We start from the raw sequence: 20,763 nt of genomic DNA on the forward strand, positions 1-20,763 counted from the left end.
CGATGGTGCTGATCGACACATTATGTTGCAATAAAAACAACTTAATTGGCCAAAAGAGAAGTAAAAGAGCCATACTGGCTGTAGAGGCCAGTTACACTATTGAGTGATGGAATAACAGTATAGGCCTAGCAATGCACCGGCAGCAGTGGTGGTCTCAAAAGTAGTAAGAAATACGGGGAGTAGGAGCAGTAATAGTCCAAGTGGAAGTGGAAATAGGCCTTTTATGGTGATGGGGGTATAACGATAAACTGACAACGTAGTGTAATATGTTGATAAAGATCCTGGTCAAATGGTTGATTATTACGTGACCACTCTATGGTTTGCCTACAGGCCCAACTTTATTTTTTCAGCGGTCATTTGTGCATTTTAATGAGCGCTGCTACTAAAGACAATACGCCTGCGGCTCAGCTGTACTGTTTGTGTATTACAAGAGCAAAGCCATTGTTTTTGTTCAGGTTGATAGCATGTATACGGAACCTGTGTTGGCCTGGAAATCTTGCGAAATTGGCCGCCGCGGAATTAAGATCATGTCACTCTTTTTTTTTTAATTAAAAAAAAATCACGCACATTACTTGGCTTCGTTCTCATGTGTTTCCGACAGTTCAAAAGTTATTTCGAATGAATAATTCTCTCTAACGCCCTCTCTTCTGGGCGTTACAACTGGTATACGCTATTAATTTCGCGTACAGATATTTTCACGAATGACGAGGTCATAGACATTTTCGCGAGGTGTTGTTTTCGCGAATCGACGCCGACGCTTACGTTAATGCTCTATTAACCATATTCGCCATCAAACTGTGATTCGCGAAATTCGCGAAAATTAAACCCTCGCGAAAATAACAGCTTATACAGGTATTTGTAATAACAATTAGCTTCAGCTTAATGCACAAAACATTATCATTATACCATCACACACACCTACACACATATCGAGCAGAATACGTAAACTTGATCACGATCACACCTACAACGTGAGGACAGGTGGACTTACTCTTCACATCGAGACCTCCGTTGAACTTCTCCCAGCCCTTCAGGGGAATGGTCTCACCAAGGAGTCCCACTAGCTTGCTGAAGGCCTCTGAGGGATGTTCTGTCGGGTTTTCATGGACATCATCAATTTTTAGCATTAGTCTACATCGACAGTGATTATGGTACATCATTCAATATTAATATGCCTTACCGGTTTTCGTCCAAGAAGATTACTTCGAGAAATGGCGAAACAAAATTACAAAGTGGAAAGCAAGCAAACAAGGACATACAGGTACATCACAAGAGCTACAAGTTCTGACAATTGTTTCTTGAGGAAGGATTATCAAGATTAATTTCAAAGCTTGTCTAAGCCAAGCTGCTTGAGTTTGAGTCATTGGTTCGTTGCAGTCAATCCTCATTCAGCTTCAATCTTGCACACATTGGCCCGGATTCACGAAGGTGGTACAAATGAAACCATGGTTTAAACCATGGACAAAAACCATGGAGCGCCAAGTGTCACATGGAATATTTCGTTACGAAATCAGTCATTTCGGCGATTAGATGATTATTTTGTAACGAAAGGACAACATTTTGTAACTAAATGAACATTTCGTCCACGAAATGATAATTTCGTTAACGAAACGGTCATTTTGTCAAATTTTGACTTCATTTTACATGGCCTTTTATATCCTGTCTACATGATGCTATTCTTGTAGCTGTTATTTGGATAGAGGGCGCTATGGATGAAAGATCAGGGATTTTTTCCTGAGTGTTTGTTGGAAGTCGAAAGCAGCGAATGCGCACTGCCTCACCATGATGACTTCCATGACCTATGTGAGAGACAGAGTGTTTTCCCTCCTGCAAGGGAAGGTGGTATGATAAACACGTCGCACTGGTCATTGGCACTCACTCAGTCTCGAACCCAAGACATCCGATTGACAGGTAAGCACGTTACTGACTTTGGCCTGATGTAGAGGACTTTGTGTTACCTCGTGATGCATGATGGGTAGATCACACGGGGTCATCCAACGAGCCCGACACCCACGAGTCATACAGCCTATGAGTTCGACAATAGGAAATAAGGCCTATGAGTCTGACAATTCGCAAAAAAGACCCATGAGTCCGACACTGCGTGTATTTATAAGCCCCGTGATGTTATGTCGGTCTCGCGGACCTTTTTCCTTAAGTGGCGAGCTCGTGGGATGTACGACTCGTGAACTGTATGACTCACGGACTGTACAACTCGTGGGTGTCGGACACGTGACGTGCACCCGATCAGACACGCTCAATGACACGTAGTACATCAGAAGAACTAATCGAAGGCGGACTCACCATTGCTGAACATTTCATCGTCCGATTTTTGGCCATTCTTGGCATACAGGACGCCAAACTTGAAATTCACAGAGCCCTCTTGCTCTTCAAGAAGTAGCAGTTCCTACATAGTAACAAAAAGTTATATGAAATAGAATACAAATTATCCATGGTGGTAGTTGCGCTAAAATACAACGACAAAAATCTAATGATTAAGATCAATTACTGTCTCCACCATGCTATCGTGCAATAAAATATTCAATATAGGATACAAAGGCCAAGGAAATTGCTTTAATTATGCGACAATTATTTCCTGTTAGTTCATGGCGTCCACAAACTGCTGTAATTACCATCTCAGTCTATCAAGTTATATAAGCAACAAAACTCCCGTGAGGAAGTCTAGTGAGAACACCAACATCCAGCGACACGGCAATTCCTAAAAGTTCTCTTTCCTCAGTCTCCCAACCTCATGCCACCCCACCCCACCCCCACGCCAATCATAAGAGAATACATCCGTGCAGCTTGTAATGTGATTGAACTAAGAACGACAGTTCCGGCTCTCGAGCTGATTAAATCTACAGGGAAGAGTGACATTTCACAAATGCAATGTGGCGTCGTTTGAGCAAGTTCATAAAGTATCACAGTAAGGAATATGTATACACTATATTCTCTTGTGCATTTTCCTTATGCATAATTAAGTATGGTACGTTAAATACATTCTCGAAAGGGAAGTCAAACATTATTGCTCTGTACGTTTTGTGACAAAGTATCATTTGCAGTGCGCATTTGTGTACGATGCAGCCGGTTTATTACACAATTTCCCCGTTTATCTATATTATACACAGTATAACGCACTCCCTGCGAAACAATAACTTGTTTTATACTCACCTTTTGGATGTCCGGTGTGTAGATTTCTTTGGGTGATTTGTCTATCTTTAGGTCAAATCTCCTGAATAAAGGAAATGTTTTAAAAAGGATGTTAAAAATTCTGCCAACGTCTGTCTACAAAACCACATTCAAGTCAAATCATTCTAGAGAGAAGTACGGTTTAGACCACTGACCACTCTTTGAGAAGCTGAAATAACATTAGAACTAGGTCTTCCCTGCCACACTCGCCACAGGGGTGACAGCCCTTTGAATGCTGTTTAACATAAATTAGTGGTTTTTGTGTAAGATGTCTATAAAGTAGATGATTTTTTAATCGAGACGGGAGGATACACCGCGGGTTGTTAAAAAGAAGAAGAAGAAGAAGAAGAAGAAGAAGAAGAAGAAGAAGAAGAAGAAGAAGAAGAACTACTCACCAGAAAACAAAAACAAAACAGGCCTGACAATATTTCTGGGTTTCGAACACCGATGCACATTTATAAATGACGAAAATCAAACACACCTCAATTGGCAATTTCACGATCACTTCGCCGTGATTTTTGTCTTTTTTTTATTGCTTTTTTTCTACATTCGCTAGCAGGAAATCTTCAACGCTTGAAAACATATCGAGATTACATCCAATAAAACATGTGATTAATTCTTCATTTTGTCCATCCTTCTGTTAAAAGCATGTTATTATTGGCAATAAAAATGTATCTGGTCAAAAACTTGAGTATAATTAGAGAACCGAAAGGAAATCTACTTACTAGAAGGCCGCGTTCCATGCCAAAATCAAATCAGCAATTACTTCCCTATAAACTTATCAAAAAAGTTTCAGCATTGTACAAGTCTATATTGATAGCCCGTATTTCTTTACGTCATGAAAAAAAAAACCCACCGCAAATCACGGAATTTAGACAGAGCCGATAAAATAAGTATTTTAAGGCAGGAGTCTGTGAAATGCTTCGCGTATTTTCACAGTTGGCCATATAAAGGATTTAAAAAGAGTGATAGTGTCGCTTCTTTATACTTCATCACTTCCTTGTCTGTCTCAGTTTGCCCTTATTCGTCACTTTAATTACTGAAAAGTAATAGTAGTCACGTTTTACGACATTCCAATGCCATTATAACTAGAAGAAGAAGAACAATAACAACAACAAGATGCCATCACTATAGACAGGAGTCTCTGAAATGCTTAGCGTTATTTTCACAGCTGCAATAAACTGCTCACGGGGGGGAATTATTGATTTTTCGAGATGATATACTAGGGTAAATAGAGTGGAAAACATACGGAACCTGCACGGGACAAACCTTATCCAGTTCGTGGTCAAAATTCTCGAAAGGAAATCATATTATAAGCATATGATACGGGGATCAACACAGTGACACTAAGACACTGCCTAATACCTGCGTGCACGGCTATATAATAGTGTGATTGAGTCCCAACATTCCTATGCTTAGCTATATTCTTCTCCGACCCTCCTGAACAGCTGAACTTGTTATATCCTAACATTTTCATTTAACGCTGCATATAACTAGCATAACAGTGTCTGATAGAGGGCCAGTAAAATAGCTCGGAAAAAAAAGCTATTACAGACTCTGAGTTCTGGTACATTTTCATCTTTTATTCGAGTTATATGCCTCTAATAGCTGTAACACATAAATACAGCATGTAGAATACGAAGCTCTGGTTATGCCACCGCTGGACCACGCATCGACATGTTCATCCAAGTAGAAAAATCAGTTTAAATAGGTTTCCCTGCGGCCTATAATGGAGAGTGCAATTGTATGAGTACCGATCAGACCCAAAATATTTTTCACCCAGGGAATTGGTTATATGTTAATTACGTCATAACCGCTTGGCTGACAGCATTATTGATAAAAAATATGACACATTTTGGCATTCTAAAGAAACTACTTAACATTGACAATGTGGGGACTAAATATCAGAAATTGTCGAACTTCGGTGCGTGAGCTGTATGAGAATTTTCAAATTGCAGAACACTCCAGCACACAAAAGTGTTGAGAATTACGCTGTCACTATGAGCAAAAAATGGCTACATGCTAGTAAAACTTTTTCGAATGGTTTATTCTAAACACTAAAGCTTATGGAAAACATACTAATCTCAATGTGGTGTCTCCCAGATGTTTGTGTATTTTTTCTCTTCATTTTCCCCAATTTTCGGTCATTGCTTTATATCAACACAATATCCAAAAATCTGGCAGTATGTAATTCCATTCAGCTGGGATTTTACAAACTGGAAACACGAATTATGATCAATGCATTTAAAGCATCCAATATTGCGACTCGGGCAGCAGTTACGGGCTTTTGTTCGCTTCGAATTTAGCATATTAATGCCCTATAACATTCAATTCAATTCATTTCGCTTTATTTCCATCGAACAATAGGTAATTGATAATACAAATCATACATTTGAGAAATTATATCGTTTTAACGATATATGTAAAAAGTACAAGTCATACAGTACATACAATACAAAATACACTGTATGTGCGAATGAATGTATACAATAAGAGAAGCATTATACTTTGCTGGGATGACAAAGAGGTATAGCGATAAAAAGGTTGATCTACTGAAAAGTGGAGATTGAAAGACATGGATCACTCTCTGACAAATATGCAGATAACTTTCCCTGAGGAAATATACTCTTTCCTCGATGACGGCATACATTTTAAGGAAATATCAACAAAACTATCCATTCTGAACTTGGAAAATATATTCAAGGAGCAAATAAAGAGTATGCGGAGGCTATTGAGCTGTATGAAGGGGTGGGGTGGGGTGGGGCAAAACAACAAAGACACAGTCAGGACCAAACGATGGAAACACAAATTAAAGATTTCTGTTAGACAGTTAATGAAAGTATTTACTTGAGGTTCAGATTTAACATTATAGTCTCTTCTAGATATACTCATCCAGACTTGTAAAGGATTCCGTTTGTAGGCCTACATCTCCTGGTTGTTGTTTTTATTCTGTTCATTTTTCTTATTTTTTTCTTCGTAATTCAGTGACAGCTGCCTTATTATGAATTCATCCAGTGATATTATGGCACTGGTAACAAATATTTGGTTTTTAACAAAACGATTCATGCAAAAGGTCATAATATAGTATCTGTGTTAGGGACTGATATAGAATGATGCCGTAACATCTCTCAAGGGGAGATGGGAACGTTGAACATCACTCGGTGTACACTTGCTTACCCCAGTATCCGCTTGACTGACATCGACTTGGCCGAGTTGTATGGTATACAAATCTTCTGGGTCCCCTGTAATGGAAAGTAGGAAACAAAAATCAATGACAGCATTGTTAACCACAGTAAAATTCACCAGATAGTATTTCACAAGCATTGTGGGAAACCTTGCACAAGAAAAGCTAATACAGACTGTAATAATTATGGTTAGATTGATAACTTCATTGGTGAACATTTTGTTATGCACCCCGCAATGCGATAATGTATCGTCCCAGTTTTTGAAAGCTGTTCAAGCCAGTGGGAATCCAATCACAAATGGAGAGAGGGAGAGAGAGAGAGAGAGAGAGAGAAAGAGAGGGAGAGAGGGAGAGAAAATCAACATGCAGAGAGTGTTGAGAATGTTTATCTATCAATCTGTTTATTAGTTCATGAATGTATCTGTATATTCATTTATCAATTCATTCACTGATCTTTTCATGTTTGTATTTGTCTGTTTTCTATCATCTCTTTCGTTTATATATTCCTTTAATTATTTATTCTCAATTCATTTATTAGCTTATTTGTAGAGAACATGATTTTTAGCTAGGGAATAATTATATTCATTTCACTATATGGTTCTCCATGATACGTTTTCCATGCAATAATTTTATACAATCGTAATACAAACTGGAATTTTGTACAAATTACGTTATGACAAACATCCTCTGAAAATAAATTACTTCAATTAACAGGTTGACACGAGCCATTTTAACCTTTGTTCCTAGTGCCATAGACATGCACTAGAGGCGTGAGAGGGAAAGAGTTGTAGGAGAGAGACGCATGACGAATGAAAGGACCAGACGATAGGTAAACATCGGCTACTTTGGCAAGTTATTTCTTAGCGAGTCTGCGTGGCGTGTTTAAGATGCATTGCTTGGTATGCGGTACTGTCAGTTTGAATTTACCCCCTCCTTTTCCCGGAATACTTTGTTTAATTGAGACTTGTGAAACTCAACAAATTTTCTTATGGTTACAAAAAATAGAATTGGTAGGTTGAGTATGGAAAATGACAATGTCATACCGGAAAAGGGCTGGTTAGAATTAAAAAAAAAATAAACAAACGGGAGAATGGTTAAATACCTTAAAACGACAGGGAATGCATAAACACTTGACTCTAAGTGTCCTGGCGGGCTATGGCTAGCCGTTACCATGGCTACGATTATGCCGTTGAAGCAGAATAATGATCAATAGCCACCGACCCTTCGAAAGTAAGACACAACGCTGATGTCTTAATACAGGCCCTCTACTTTGTTTGACAGGCCAAATGGAATAGCGATTCCCTGCATTTTTCCCTTCCATTTTTGTCATATGCGTTGGGCTAAGATTTTATAAAGCCTACACAGTTAGAAGTATCAAATAAATACTCGGTACACCAATAAATATACCTTTACTTTGATGCATGCAACCGCATGACAATAAATTCATTCACACAGCAACACGCTACAAACACACACTCCCGCAAACACACACACATGCACATCTCACAAAGAAACAAATTGCGTACATAAATGTTAAAATATTATTTATATCGAAAGAAATGCGAGTACCCAAATAACGCTTCGGTCAACATCTCCACACTATCGACTCTACTTTGCTTCTCTCTCCCTCCCATCTCTTCTCCTCTCTTTGTTTCTCTCTCCCTCCCTCACTCTCTTTTTATCTCTGGGTATAGCGCAAATCCCATGATGCCTTGCAGCTTCCTTTCACGCAGGGTATTTAAGAAAAAGAAAACATCAAAAACAACTGACTTTAGATGCGTGCGCACCTACTGCAGACTTAAAGGATTTTATGGGTTTATTGGATGAACCTTCCATCCGAAGGAAGGACTTGAAATTTAATCCTTGCAGGAATTATTTTGACCAAAGGGAGAAACTGGGGGAAATGCAAGGCTTATTAGTGGACTAAGAGTACTAATCTTATGTTGATACGAGTAGCGGCTGGTAAGTATCGAGTTACGCTTGAAGTGCAAAACTGCTCATTCCTCAAGAGCCGGTACGTCGAAGCGAATTTACGATTATCTCAACAAATTTCTGCCTCAAAACTTAGAGATAGTATTGATGATTAAAATACCTCGTACACACTTACAGGTAAATCAATGAATTGAGATTCCCGATGGCAGGTTATGTTCCTGTCGTAATATTCGTTAGAGTAGATTATTTTTACACCTGTGCAGACATGAGCCTTGTGGCCAGCTGCAGTTATATTGCTGAGGTAGACGCATACAACCTTAATCTCGATATAAATGCATATTCCATTTAGGAACATTATGCTATCATAAATCATCATCTTCCGAACGATTACTTGTTGAGATCAATCTTAACGAGAGTTGTCGCCTTTTTTGTGACCATAAAGATAACTGTCCTAGAACGTCATACGTGGTGAGTTGATGGAATGTCTTCGCAGATGCAAATGACAAGGAAGACAGATAAAAATCCAATAAATCTCATAGATATTGTCCTACCCTTCCCCTCCCTATCCCCAGAAGAATCGATGTCCCTTATTGGTCTTGTTCCTCGAAATACTTGCAAAAGGTCAAATCGATATCACTTAATCCTGGCTGAAATACACGACACCAGTGGGGGAACAAGATGCAGATTATAAATAACATGGCCGAAAAAGATGGAGATGAACTCCTCACTGTCATGAGTGTTTTTCCGAATATTAATATCCTACTCAGTTTATGAGTTACAAAAGGATATTTTACAACCATTCCCCATTTGTCTCTGTCAACGCGGCTCTAACACTAATATGGTTTTACAGTTTTAGGAATAAATTGATTGCCCTATTGCCTAAAGCTAATAATTTTTTTAAAACGCCTCATGACAGTTGCCAAACTTGTAATTTGTGATACAATGGAATGGAAGGTTGACCATACAATCATACAAATGTAAGCGACGTAATTGCATTTTTTCTTTTCTTTGATAGGACCCTACACACTCTTTTAGTGCTATTGGGCAAAATAGTTTCACCATTCTGGGCTCTGTTTCCCAGAATGCCCTGCCACTTTTGTCAGCCTAACATTGCTATGCACCATTTTGTACTTCCGGGTCGAGAGTTTTTTCGAGGATGAAACATTTTGTCCAAGAAAGACCAAAGGCTGCGGAGAGAATTCAATCTCGTTTTCTATTATAAGGAAATCTTGGATTAAAATGCCCATAAACATGACGAGCATAAATAGCCTAGTAGGTGGTTATACAATTATAGCTAGTTCACGCCATGTAAAGCTTACTTGGGTAATGTTGCTTATTTTTTTATCATCTTTTGAGTTGTGATTTTACGATTAGTTTCAGATATGACTTATGAAAGCGATACGTATTCTTGATGTGCGTTTCAATATACAAGTCAACCACGACGAACTAAAACAAACTGCGATTAATTCAAAATATATAAATATTATATAAATGTCAGCTACACTATATGAATGTGGTTTGCTCATTTCACACACACGTTGATTGAATATTTAACTCTCTCTTCTCAAACGTTCAATGTGCGCTGCGCTTTGCAGAGCATGACAAGAATGATTGTCTTTTAAGTTTGTGAGTTTCACGCCTGCTCGGAAGTTTGGAAGGAACCATGCAGCGTTCATTTATTATGCAGTATTACATGATCTATCTTTGCAATAAATAACATCGATATGGTTGTCATCGATATAGTTGATACCGCTACGGGGCATCACAGAGTGAATAATTACTCCAGTAAAACGTGAACACTACAAGACCCTAACTATTGATGTCTGTGAATGACCTAGCTTTCTCTCATAGGGACACAATTTAGTGGTGTCATGGAAAAGATATGAGGGTACGGAAGCTATCCCTGGATACGACTATCCATTTACATCCCAATTTGCCAACGACTGCACGTGCACGGGTGAGGCACGTTTGCAACAGTTCATTATGCAAGAAAAAGGAGATAATAGAATAGTCAAATTGTAAATTTGTTTGAAGGTGGACAACAATTATTGTTTATCTCGCCTTCTGGGTGACTTTGCACAGTGGAAATTTTTATGATAAACTCGTGATATCAATTTCTTAATATTGATTTATTTTCCACATTACATGAAGCAGATTGTAATTCGCAGACTGTCGAAAGATTTCACCAGAATAGTAGATTAGGTTAGTGGCCACTCGTGAAGTAATCATGAGACCAACCGCCTGAAATCTGCCCCAGAGGGTCGGGCAAAGGAGGGGTAAGTGCCTTGCCCAGCTGCTGAAACCAGTCAGGGGCTCGAACCTCAAAATTGAGGATATGTGGTCCTGTTCACTTCCTGTATACATCAAGGCTCGACATTAACGGTGATCCCGGGCCACCAGATATAGATGTTGGGCAACCGTTTTTTTTTCTCAAAGAAACAATATATTGCAATAATAATTTGTGTGTGTGTGTGTGTGTGTGTGTGTGTGTATGTGGAAACTTCGTAAACTCAGTAACACTTCGTAGCATTAGTTGAAGTTCTTTATCATACTTGCCAATATTCACATATCATATTGTATCATTTTATTTTGGTATTGTTTTTTTTCGGTCTATTGTTGTTTTTAATGATTTTTGTTGCCACCACCAAAAAACAACAACAGTGTTGAGGCTTATATATATATATATATATATATATATATATATATATATATTATATATATATATAGATTCACAACAGTAGGTCAATATAAACTCCGTTAGAGACGTAAATTCGACGAATTTTCGCCCATAGGGCTTTGTCAAGTCAATACTACTGTCAATACTACGGTCAATACTACTGTTGTGAATCTACACTTTCTTAGGACTCCCAGCAGAAACTAATTATTGCTGTTATTCATATATTATATATATATAAATATATATATATATATATATATATATATATATATATATATGTATATATATATATATATATATATACATATATATATATATATATATATATATATATATATATATATACGACGATGTGATATTGATATTGCAAGTAACTAATTTGCGAAGAATTTGTCAGCCATGTTTTCTTCTCGTTTCATGTAGAAATAGACCGAGAGTCAAATGCGAGATCATTATTCCCAGGCATAGAAGTTTTTGTCGAAATTCAAAACAAACAAGGTGAAACTGGACTTACTGTTTTTCTCCACAGAATGGCCCTGTATTGTGGCACGTTGTGATTGTTCGCATCGGTCAGGACCACCGACAGAAAGAAGATATTTTTGTCCACGTCCGCTCCCACGTAGTTTTGATGAACTGTATATATGTATTTTGATGAATTGAACAAATAAAAACATCACACACTACTTAAGCTTCTCTTGAATCCAGACGAGAATAACATCGAGCAATAGAACGGGAAAGACGTAGACCAGGATTGAACACCTGAGACCACTTCCATCCATGTGTCTACCTCACGCTATTTTACTCATACAAAAAACCAGCAGAAGTCGTTATACTTTGCGATCAGAATGTGATTACAGTGGCTCGTAGTGACTTGGTTTAATACCACTTGATTTAATCCCCAGATTGTCTAAAAGTACACGATTACACCACGTGGGATGAGACCAAAGTGGGATAAGATCAAGCGACTATTCACCATCAGAGTTTGGGCTTTTAAAGGATAAACTTGTCATACAGTTATGACGACAAACTTGACACACCTTCGTGATCTAGAATACGTTTGGAAGCCCGTTAAACTGATTATTCTTGACAAAGGTGACATTACCTATTGTACTTTGTATGTTATTATCCGTTTTAAAATTCATGCAATGGACAAACATTGATTTCATTCGAATTTTCACAAAATGGATTAACTTGTTTACTTGAAATTTGTCTTTTCTGTTTGTGGCAGTCAGGAAAATTAATCCTTTAAAGGGATGGTATAGTATTGGTTGAGATGAGAATTCAGTTTTAAACTTTTTGCAAGATAGGTAGAAACCACTGTACTAAATGTTAAAAAGCATACAATTCTAAACAAAAGTGGTTCATCGTCTATTTAGGCTCCTAAACAACGAAAGGAAAATGCGTAAATAGTTAGAAAACTAACTTGCACGTACCAAAGAGGAGAAAATAATACCTTTTCTCTTGAGCAAGACTACGTGCAAAATCAATTTGGAACAGCAAAAAAAAAAAAAAAAAAATTAACAGCACATTTTTATGACGGCGTGAAAGGGCATTGCCTTTGAATAAACTAAAATGTTCTTATTCTGTGCACGGCCTCGTTCTTTATGATACCGGGGCTGCAGTAAATTCATCGGGTATCATGTGTCCTAGAGTTTTCATTCCTTTTAATGCCAGAAATGTGCCTCATATCATATGACAAACGTAGTTGACATACACGACGTTGAAAGTGCCATAGCTACTTTGTCTCACTTTCATGTACAATTTTATTATGTTATACGATGTACTGAAAAGTAGCATTCCACAGTAGAATGCATACTGCACATACAACATGTACATACTAAATACATACATTATATATGTTATTAGAACATAACTGTAGGACACCACTCTTAAAACGAAGACAAACAAATAAGTTTCATGCATCAGAAACACCGAAAATTCATGAAGGATGACATACAGGAGACAAGACTGCCAGAAATCAAATCAAAACGCTTTCAATAGATGAACGATCCTGACATGAACTTATATCTCGCTTCAACAGATTATGCAATGCGCGTGTCGCCAGTGAGACGGGAAAAGGTCTACAATTATATTCAGAATTTGAACACACTCCAAACAACTCCTGCTCTACACGACGACGTATTACAATTTGACTTTTCAGCTCTTTACAAAGTGCGTTAGGTTTTTTATGTTAATCATATTCACTGTGTCATTACACATTATACACAGGCACAAGATTCTGAAAGTTTCATCACTCGAATGGAACCTAAGGCTGTGTGTATTAGAAGGGTTTCATGTGAACCTGCAGGAGAGGAGACACGGTATATAGATGACTAACTTACTCTTGCCAAGAAAGTACTTGAAATACCATCGAGTGTGGTACTCTGGATTTTCAAGATGTACGTCACTTCCGGTGGCTACGGTCGAGATCTGTAAGAGGTAAGAAACAACGATCAGAGGATAACATCAAGCTCACAGCGGACGTCAAAAAGTGATTTGTAAATCCTACTGGCGCAATATCGTGAATATTGGCATTCATTTAAATGGTTACATAGGATGGTCTACTCAACCACACACAGAAGGCATTACAGCACTGTGAAGTAAAGGTATATATTCAAATACTGACTTCAATTTGCACAACCATCGTTCAATATGCACAACCTTGTGCCTGCAATAGATGGATATCCATGGATTAACAAGATGAAAAATCACGTTCATAACGTAAAAGGGAGATTTGGCATTTCGCCCACATTATTAAATTTTATTCTATTACATATACATATATATATTTTTTGTCAACAATGATAGCTTTTTTTTCCTTTTTGTTCTCATTCCCCCCCCCCCCCCCCCCCCCATGTGGTAACACCAAGGTGCACTAGCACCTCCTTGGTGTTTCAGGGAATCCCCAACGAATAAATTGTCACATCAGAGTATGGACCAGTACTAAACGTGTTTTTAGTCACAATGCATGCTGGTACTAACAATGTATGGTATTTCACAAAGAAAGTATTCAACACATAAATATGGCCCAAGAAAATTATACATTTTTATCCTGTGCAAAAAGACTGTATAGATTGGTGCTGAGAGATGTCACAAGCATTGTCATGAGATGACACAATTTTGACGTGGTCATCGGACGCCAGATTATTTATAGATGGTTTTATGACGGCTAAATCGATAATCATACTTTATTGTAAGTATGATTATTCGTCCTCTACAGATTACTTGATTTCAGCTAATACAACATCTCTATTGGAGTAAATTTTGGTTTAATCAGCAGTAGACTACTGTTTCACGATATGGTCCATGTCCTGGATTGAAGGAATGGCGTGTGTATTGGCATCTTGCGACTAGGCCAATTTGTGCGACGTTATTGTTACGGGGTCGGTCCCAAGAAAGCAACGCTGCCTGCAGCAAAATTTTGCGCACGCTAAAACAACGTCGACGGTCCAGTAGCAAAAGCAAAGAGAGGAAGGGTTGAGGAGGAGGAGGAGGATGAGGAGGAGGAGGAGGAGGAGGAGGAGGAGGAGGAAGGGTGGGGGAGGGGTGAAGGCGATTGGGCAGAAGAAGAAGGAGCAGATGGATGAGGAAAGCCGAGGAATGATTACAGCAATGTTCCCACGGGATTTGGTACGGATTAAAGTTGTACCGAAAAAGAATCCGACGTGACATCAACTGCCTGAGAAGAGGAGAGCAACTACAAAGATTGATTGCGCGCCGGAATATCGCAGGAGGAGGAGAGAAAACTGCTTAATGCCAACGAACTAGATTAATGCAGAGATCTAAAATGCAATATACCGGAGTGTGAGATGCTAAATATGTAAGACTATGTGAGTGTACCACGGGTTTTACAGACGATATACGTGTCTTTTCGGTTACACAACTTTGAGATACAGGACTGTATACAGGAAATACAAGGGCGCATTGAAACGTGATATTTTGGTAGAGCGAGGGGTTGATGTGAAGTACACGCTTCGGGACATCGTTGTCATGGCAACTGTTTCCATTGAGGTGGATGACGGTTTGGAGGGATGGTTTGTGGTGAAAGATGAGGATTTAGGAGGTAAATCAACAAATGGCGCAGGAAAGCTGATCAATACTTAGTGAAAATGAAACCGGAGTGATGTACTTGGCTGAGGGGAGAATCTGGCAAGAGTGATTGATAGGTGTGCGGAGATAGGGGGGGGGGGGGGGTAAGAAAGCTAGTCTGAGGCAACATCCAAAGAGGACATCATGAGAGTGAAAGGCCTACTTTGGATGGCCTCGGGTGTCCATACATCACACGGGACCAATTCTGTCATTCAAACCTACATATCAAGTTCACGTTATGGATGTTTACGTTTTCTCACACCAAAATTTAAATTTGGTTGTAAATAATCATTGTGATGCCGCGAGGAGACTCTGGTTGTTTGGTGCGGATGGGATGAGGAACTTCCCTAAACGCGAATTGTAAGGAAACCAACCAAACCAGAAGGTTGCACACGGTACTATAGAGTATGAAGGACACATTGTATGAAGTAACTGTTTTGCTAAAAATAATACATGTATTTGGCTGGGTTGATAAACTCTTATGTGAAGGGTTTTAGTGTTGTTAAATTACAGGAATTACAAGTTTTATGCAAATTGTATGACTGACATTTAAATTTCATGGAAAGAGTATGCTATCCGTTTTACATGCGGCTATTTCATAATTTTCTTTTATAAGAATCACCACCACTACTGCTATTGCTGCTTTTACTACTACTACTACTACTACTACTACTACGACGACGACGACGACGACGACGACGACGACGACTATAAACTAATGCTGCTGCCGCTCCTTCTTATTGTTCTTTTTCTTCGTGTTCTTCTTCTTGATTTTCAGGAGTTTTCTTGGTTTTTTTCTCCTTTTTCTTTTTTCCTTCTATTACTACTACTACTACTACTGCTACTACTATTACTACTACTACTGCTACTACTACTACTACTACTGCTGCTACTACTACTACTACTACTACTACTGCTGCTACTACTACTACTACTACTACTACTATTACTACTACTACTACTGCTACTGCTACTACTACTACTACTACTACTACTGCTACTACTACTACTACTACTACTACTACTACTACTACTGCTACTACTACTACCACTACTACTACTGCTATTAGAAACTACCTCTCTACTGCTCGTTCTGTAACTATGATACAATAGCCAGTATCACTATTCTCTTACATTAAACGTTATACTACATTTCGGTATTAGGTAAATTGTTCTTTTTCCAATGCTGGTGATGCATGTATTACTATCCATTCCACTTATTATAGCCCTTTCTGTGCCATAGATTTTGCACAGGGTGTATACAACGCTATGGGGTTTTTTCCTGTGCCAGTCGAAACTCAGAGCACATAATAGTTTAATTATTTATTTCATTGACAGGTTTTCCCCATGAAATTATGCCCTTTTCGTAATTCTTTGGTGGTTGGCCTAGTAACTCTCTTTATCATTAAGTCTGTTGGGTCTTTAGAGCTTGAATGAATATTACGTTTTGCAAATGTTACATTTACGAATATTCGTTTTACAATGAGTGTACATCTTAATGATAATGTAATATAATTTATTTTACTGTAACTGTTTTGATACTCTGTTTAGTTTCCTGCACAGACTGTCCGTCTCAGGGCGACAGTCAGACCGTGTGAGAAAAATTGAATGAAAAAAAAAGAGAAATTGATAATGATATATTTGGAATAGATTAAGCAGAAAAACACAAAAAAGATGCAGATATCAAAATGGATTTTCTGCAGAAGAGAAAATAAACAAGATATGACCGATTGTATGACGAAAAGTGTCATCAACACGAAGTTTGTGTCAGAGTTTGAGGGGAGGGGTACATGAGTGAGAAACCGACATGATCTTCATACTAATGAACACGCTTGTCTCACGGAGGAAAGGCCTCAGTAACCCTCGAACGTCAATGCATTCAAACTAAGAATCGCCGTTTGAATCCGTCAAACAGAAATGGTAAAAGCTATTTGGAGACTCCTTTTCAACGATTTTGTGGATAAAGTCGACAGTGAAAAACAAATATTTGCCTACACGCGAGTTAATGAACCCCAGAAAAGATCATAAAACAAATGCCCCTCTTCGTCTCCCCGTAACTTTCTCAAAGTTCTGCCTTACGAGCGTCTGATCAGTAAAAATCACGCTTTACGCGCGAAAAAGCCCGCACAATCAACAGGGTGTTTGCGCAGGCGCAATGTGCATTGGTCCAGGTAACAAGGAGTTTTGAGATGGAAACAACGTGTGATGGTTTCCGCTCCGCATCACTCCAGTGCCACTCACCCATGTTTGCTTCCTTATTTTCTTACCTCGTCTCTCTCTCCATCTTCGACTCGAAATCTTCCTGACGTCATCCCATCTCGATCATTCGTCACCAGCTGTAAACAAACAAAGGAGAAAAGAACATAATGAATGAATGCCTCCTAAGTCGCATAAAGGAAGAACAGACAGAAGGAGAGAGAGAAAGATCGCGAGATGGAGAGGACAACAAACTTTGATGGAGATTAATAGAAAGGTTAAAATCAATAAAGTCATGAGAGACATGGATAGATCCTACAAAGAATCAAATAAATATCTGAACGCAAGTCATGTGTTTGAATGTGTATGTGTATTCCGACCCGCGTCGGAATACACGGTCTAGGATATTTGAGCTGTTGCATAGTTTTGTTGCTTGCCCGAATTCGCTAATTTGTGCACATTTTGTTGAGTTGATTTCATCAATTTCATTCAAAACGGTCAAATCTACCCTTGAATTGCAGAGCATCTTGACAACTTTAGTATTCTAGACAGTCGCCAGAAGCCGCTTGGATGTCGTTTAGTTTGTTGTTGTATATAAGGCGCGAGTCTTCAGTTTTGAATATTTCTCATCATCTTCTCTTCGCTAGTCTTTATTCAAGACAGCGTGTATTCTAATAGTCGGGTAAACTTCACTTCAGGTATCTGGAGTAAAAACAAATTGCTATAGCCTCTGCATGTGCGGAACTTGGGCGTGAATGCATTGCACACAACAGTCTACGAATCCGTGGTGATACAGACAACACAGACCATGCACGGTGTTCACGAAGTTGAACTGGCGGCGTTCAGAATCCTCGATCTACCAACCTCCTTCATGATTTTTCGATAGAATTTCTTGTGGTTATAAGAAATGTAAAGATAGATCATTATTATTGCGGAAGAAAAATAGATAATTTCGTCTCAAAAGTACGCCGATCTGTAGTTTTCCAACAAGTTTGTTTTCACTGGAGTCGCCGCTCTTCGTGACCCCGTGTCACATAAATGCCCGGATGTCTGACCATAAAGCTATGTCTTTTGATAGTCGAGTCCTTCTCACGAAAAAAAAATAGAAGAATGTAACAACATTGTCCGACTTTGTTTTTAATTCGAGAATTGGATAAAGCAAAGATAAACACATCAGCATTAATTTGCACACGAATCTGATTAGCGTGACCATCCGCAAAAATTTGAGGAATTTTCTGTTTGTTTTTGCCTTGTACAATGAGATGAAAATGAATGACTTTGCGCTCATTATACAAAAATGGAAGCACGGCCGTGGTAGCATGATATGCGTAATTCGTTTCAATTGTATCCGCCCACGGTGGAGAATTGAAGCAATTATTGACTGTCACAATGGTCAGCTAGAGCAGGCCATCGGTCATTGGTCATTAGTCATTGGTCTCACACAATCAGCTGTCAGAACTCAATCAGTAGTGAGCTAAGACTGATTGATGGGGAGTTTCTTGTGTTTAATTTTAGACCAGATTTCGACTTGCCTTTTAAATTGGCCATTGCGTTCATGGTGCAACTACATAATGGTTTGTCTCTTTCCTCGAATTTCGTTACCATGTTAAAAGTAAATAACAGAAATGCGTTATGGCGTCTTTTCGCTACGAATGTCCTAATCCTTTCGCGTGTTTCAATGCAATATCATACATTACGACCTAATGCTCTATTCAAGTTAAGAGAAAAAAACCATCCTGCCATTTTCAACGAATGAGGTTAACGCAGAATGGAGTATTATTCAATTTAACATATTTGTAGCTTTTCAAACACCATAACCCTTTTTGTGCCGAGGACTTGGGCAGTATGTACAACGCTATGGGGTTTTCTGAGCCATTTGGCACTCAAGCACACAAATAAGGCGTATCAAGCCTGCGGTAAACTGTGGCAAAGAAATTCAGCTGATTACTTGACATTTTCAAACTATCCTATATTTTTCGATTGATTATAGGCATTGCAAATACTGTTATGTTTGCTTACTGTATATCCTTCAAATGCATGTTCGATTTCAAACATTTCTTTATATATTGTTGAAAAATATGAAAAAAATGAATTGAATCGAATTAAATGCATTCACGAGTGCTCTTATTTAATTCTTCAGCTGTCAACACGGATTTAATATGTTAAAGAAACATTGCTCTTCCCTCATTGAGCAGGCTAATCGTCCAGAAATAATGTTTGAAGTTAATAACTGTCTAACGACTACTGGTAATCGGGATGTCGTAAAAATTCAATGACAAATTTGTATTCAATGACAAATTTGTGCTTCACTTCACAGGGGTCCCAGATTTTGAAGGTACATGTTGTATTTTGAATTTTGAATTTGGATTATCTTAAAGCATCAAAACTCGCGGCATATTATGGCGATAGCGTCGGACATAATTATGGCGTGTTATGCATACACACACAACACAGGTACGCACAGCTGCACAGGTATACACATATCAGTAAGCACATGACACCTTCCATGGTTTATTTTCCCCTGAGACAACAATTATATGATTTATATTATAGGCTCCTATAGTAGTTTAATGTTCTGTGAGTATGCACATCTCTACGTTTCTTTCTTGTTTAAGACGCAATGTAAGTGGAGCTTTAGTTATTGGTTTCCTATACCTTTCGCGCTGACGTGGGTTTGTTATGTGATACAGAGCACAATTTGTTGTACAAGATATCGCGTTACTAAATGTGAAAACTACAACAGAACAAAGTAATTGACTGTCATGAATTTATTTCAGTAAATTATTTCAGTATTTCAGTAATTCCAGTAAACTGAGACATTCTTTTTCTTTTTTTCGAAAAATTTTCGTTTTGAGATTTATGCCAAATCCAAACCAGTACAACCAGATAATAGTCGAATTAATCAGAGGACGTTAACTTAGGAGTGTTAATCCATGAAAGCCAACATTAAGATTTCATTCCAAATATTACTCTTGAGGAAAATACTCCTTCATTGTATTAGACAGGTATTTCCACAGCGTGTGTCACGGCTTAGCGATCAAGCTTTGATCTAGGTCAAGATGCCAAGATGCCCTCTTTAAACAAGGAAGACTGGTTTCTAACAACACATTATCTAGAGTAGCTGTGCCGACAGGACATTAGAAGGCAGACGGGACTCGTGGGAAATCTCAAGGTAGTTAGCACACTTTTGAACATGTTAGCAATAATTCTTAGGATGCGTTTGAGAAGAAATTGTCTTGTTGAAGAAGTATAGGATCTTTCCAACATAAAAATATTGGAAGAGTAAGGAATCTTCGAGGAGATAGCAACCGTGAGGTAAACTTCTTTAACTTCAAGCTACTTCAGAAATACAAGGGAAGGTTATGGATTACTGAAATACTAGCATTACCCACTTTTTAGTGCGTCAATGGAAATGAAACAAATACGGCACAAGTGTGATTAGACGTCTGCTTGAGGACTTATACAGATCTGTGTGATTTGAAAGGTAAGAAGTTTTTGC

At 38.4% G+C, this 20,763-nt stretch overlaps 1 protein-coding gene across 3 annotated transcripts in view; it reads right to left on the bottom strand.

The window, feature by feature from the left end:
* The window catches only part of LOC139728884 (GTPase-activating Rap/Ran-GAP domain-like protein 3), a 236,383-nt gene that overhangs the window by 27,181 nt on the left and 188,439 nt on the right, over nt 1–20,763 (bottom strand). For all 3 annotated transcript variants that reach the window (XM_071639821.1, XM_071639820.1, XM_071639819.1), the window contains exons 3-9: nt 17,336–17,404; nt 13,322–13,409; nt 11,494–11,612; nt 6,364–6,428; nt 3,169–3,229; nt 2,302–2,404; nt 992–1,090 (exon numbers count right to left, since the gene is read on the bottom strand). In XM_071639821.1, coding sequence (XP_071495922.1) covers nt 992–1,090; nt 2,302–2,404; nt 3,169–3,229; nt 6,364–6,428; nt 11,494–11,612; nt 13,322–13,409; nt 17,336–17,404 — 604 coding nt within the window. The remainder of the gene's footprint in view (nt 1–991; nt 1,091–2,301; nt 2,405–3,168; nt 3,230–6,363; nt 6,429–11,493; nt 11,613–13,321; nt 13,410–17,335; nt 17,405–20,763) is intronic.

The sequence above is a fragment of the Diadema antillarum genome, unplaced genomic scaffold, assembly GCF_040938485.1.
Source record: "Diadema antillarum isolate AM-2024a unplaced genomic scaffold, OU_Dant_1.0 seq00000204_RagTag, whole genome shotgun sequence".
Taxonomy (NCBI): domain Eukaryota; kingdom Metazoa; phylum Echinodermata; class Echinoidea; order Diadematoida; family Diadematidae; genus Diadema; species Diadema antillarum.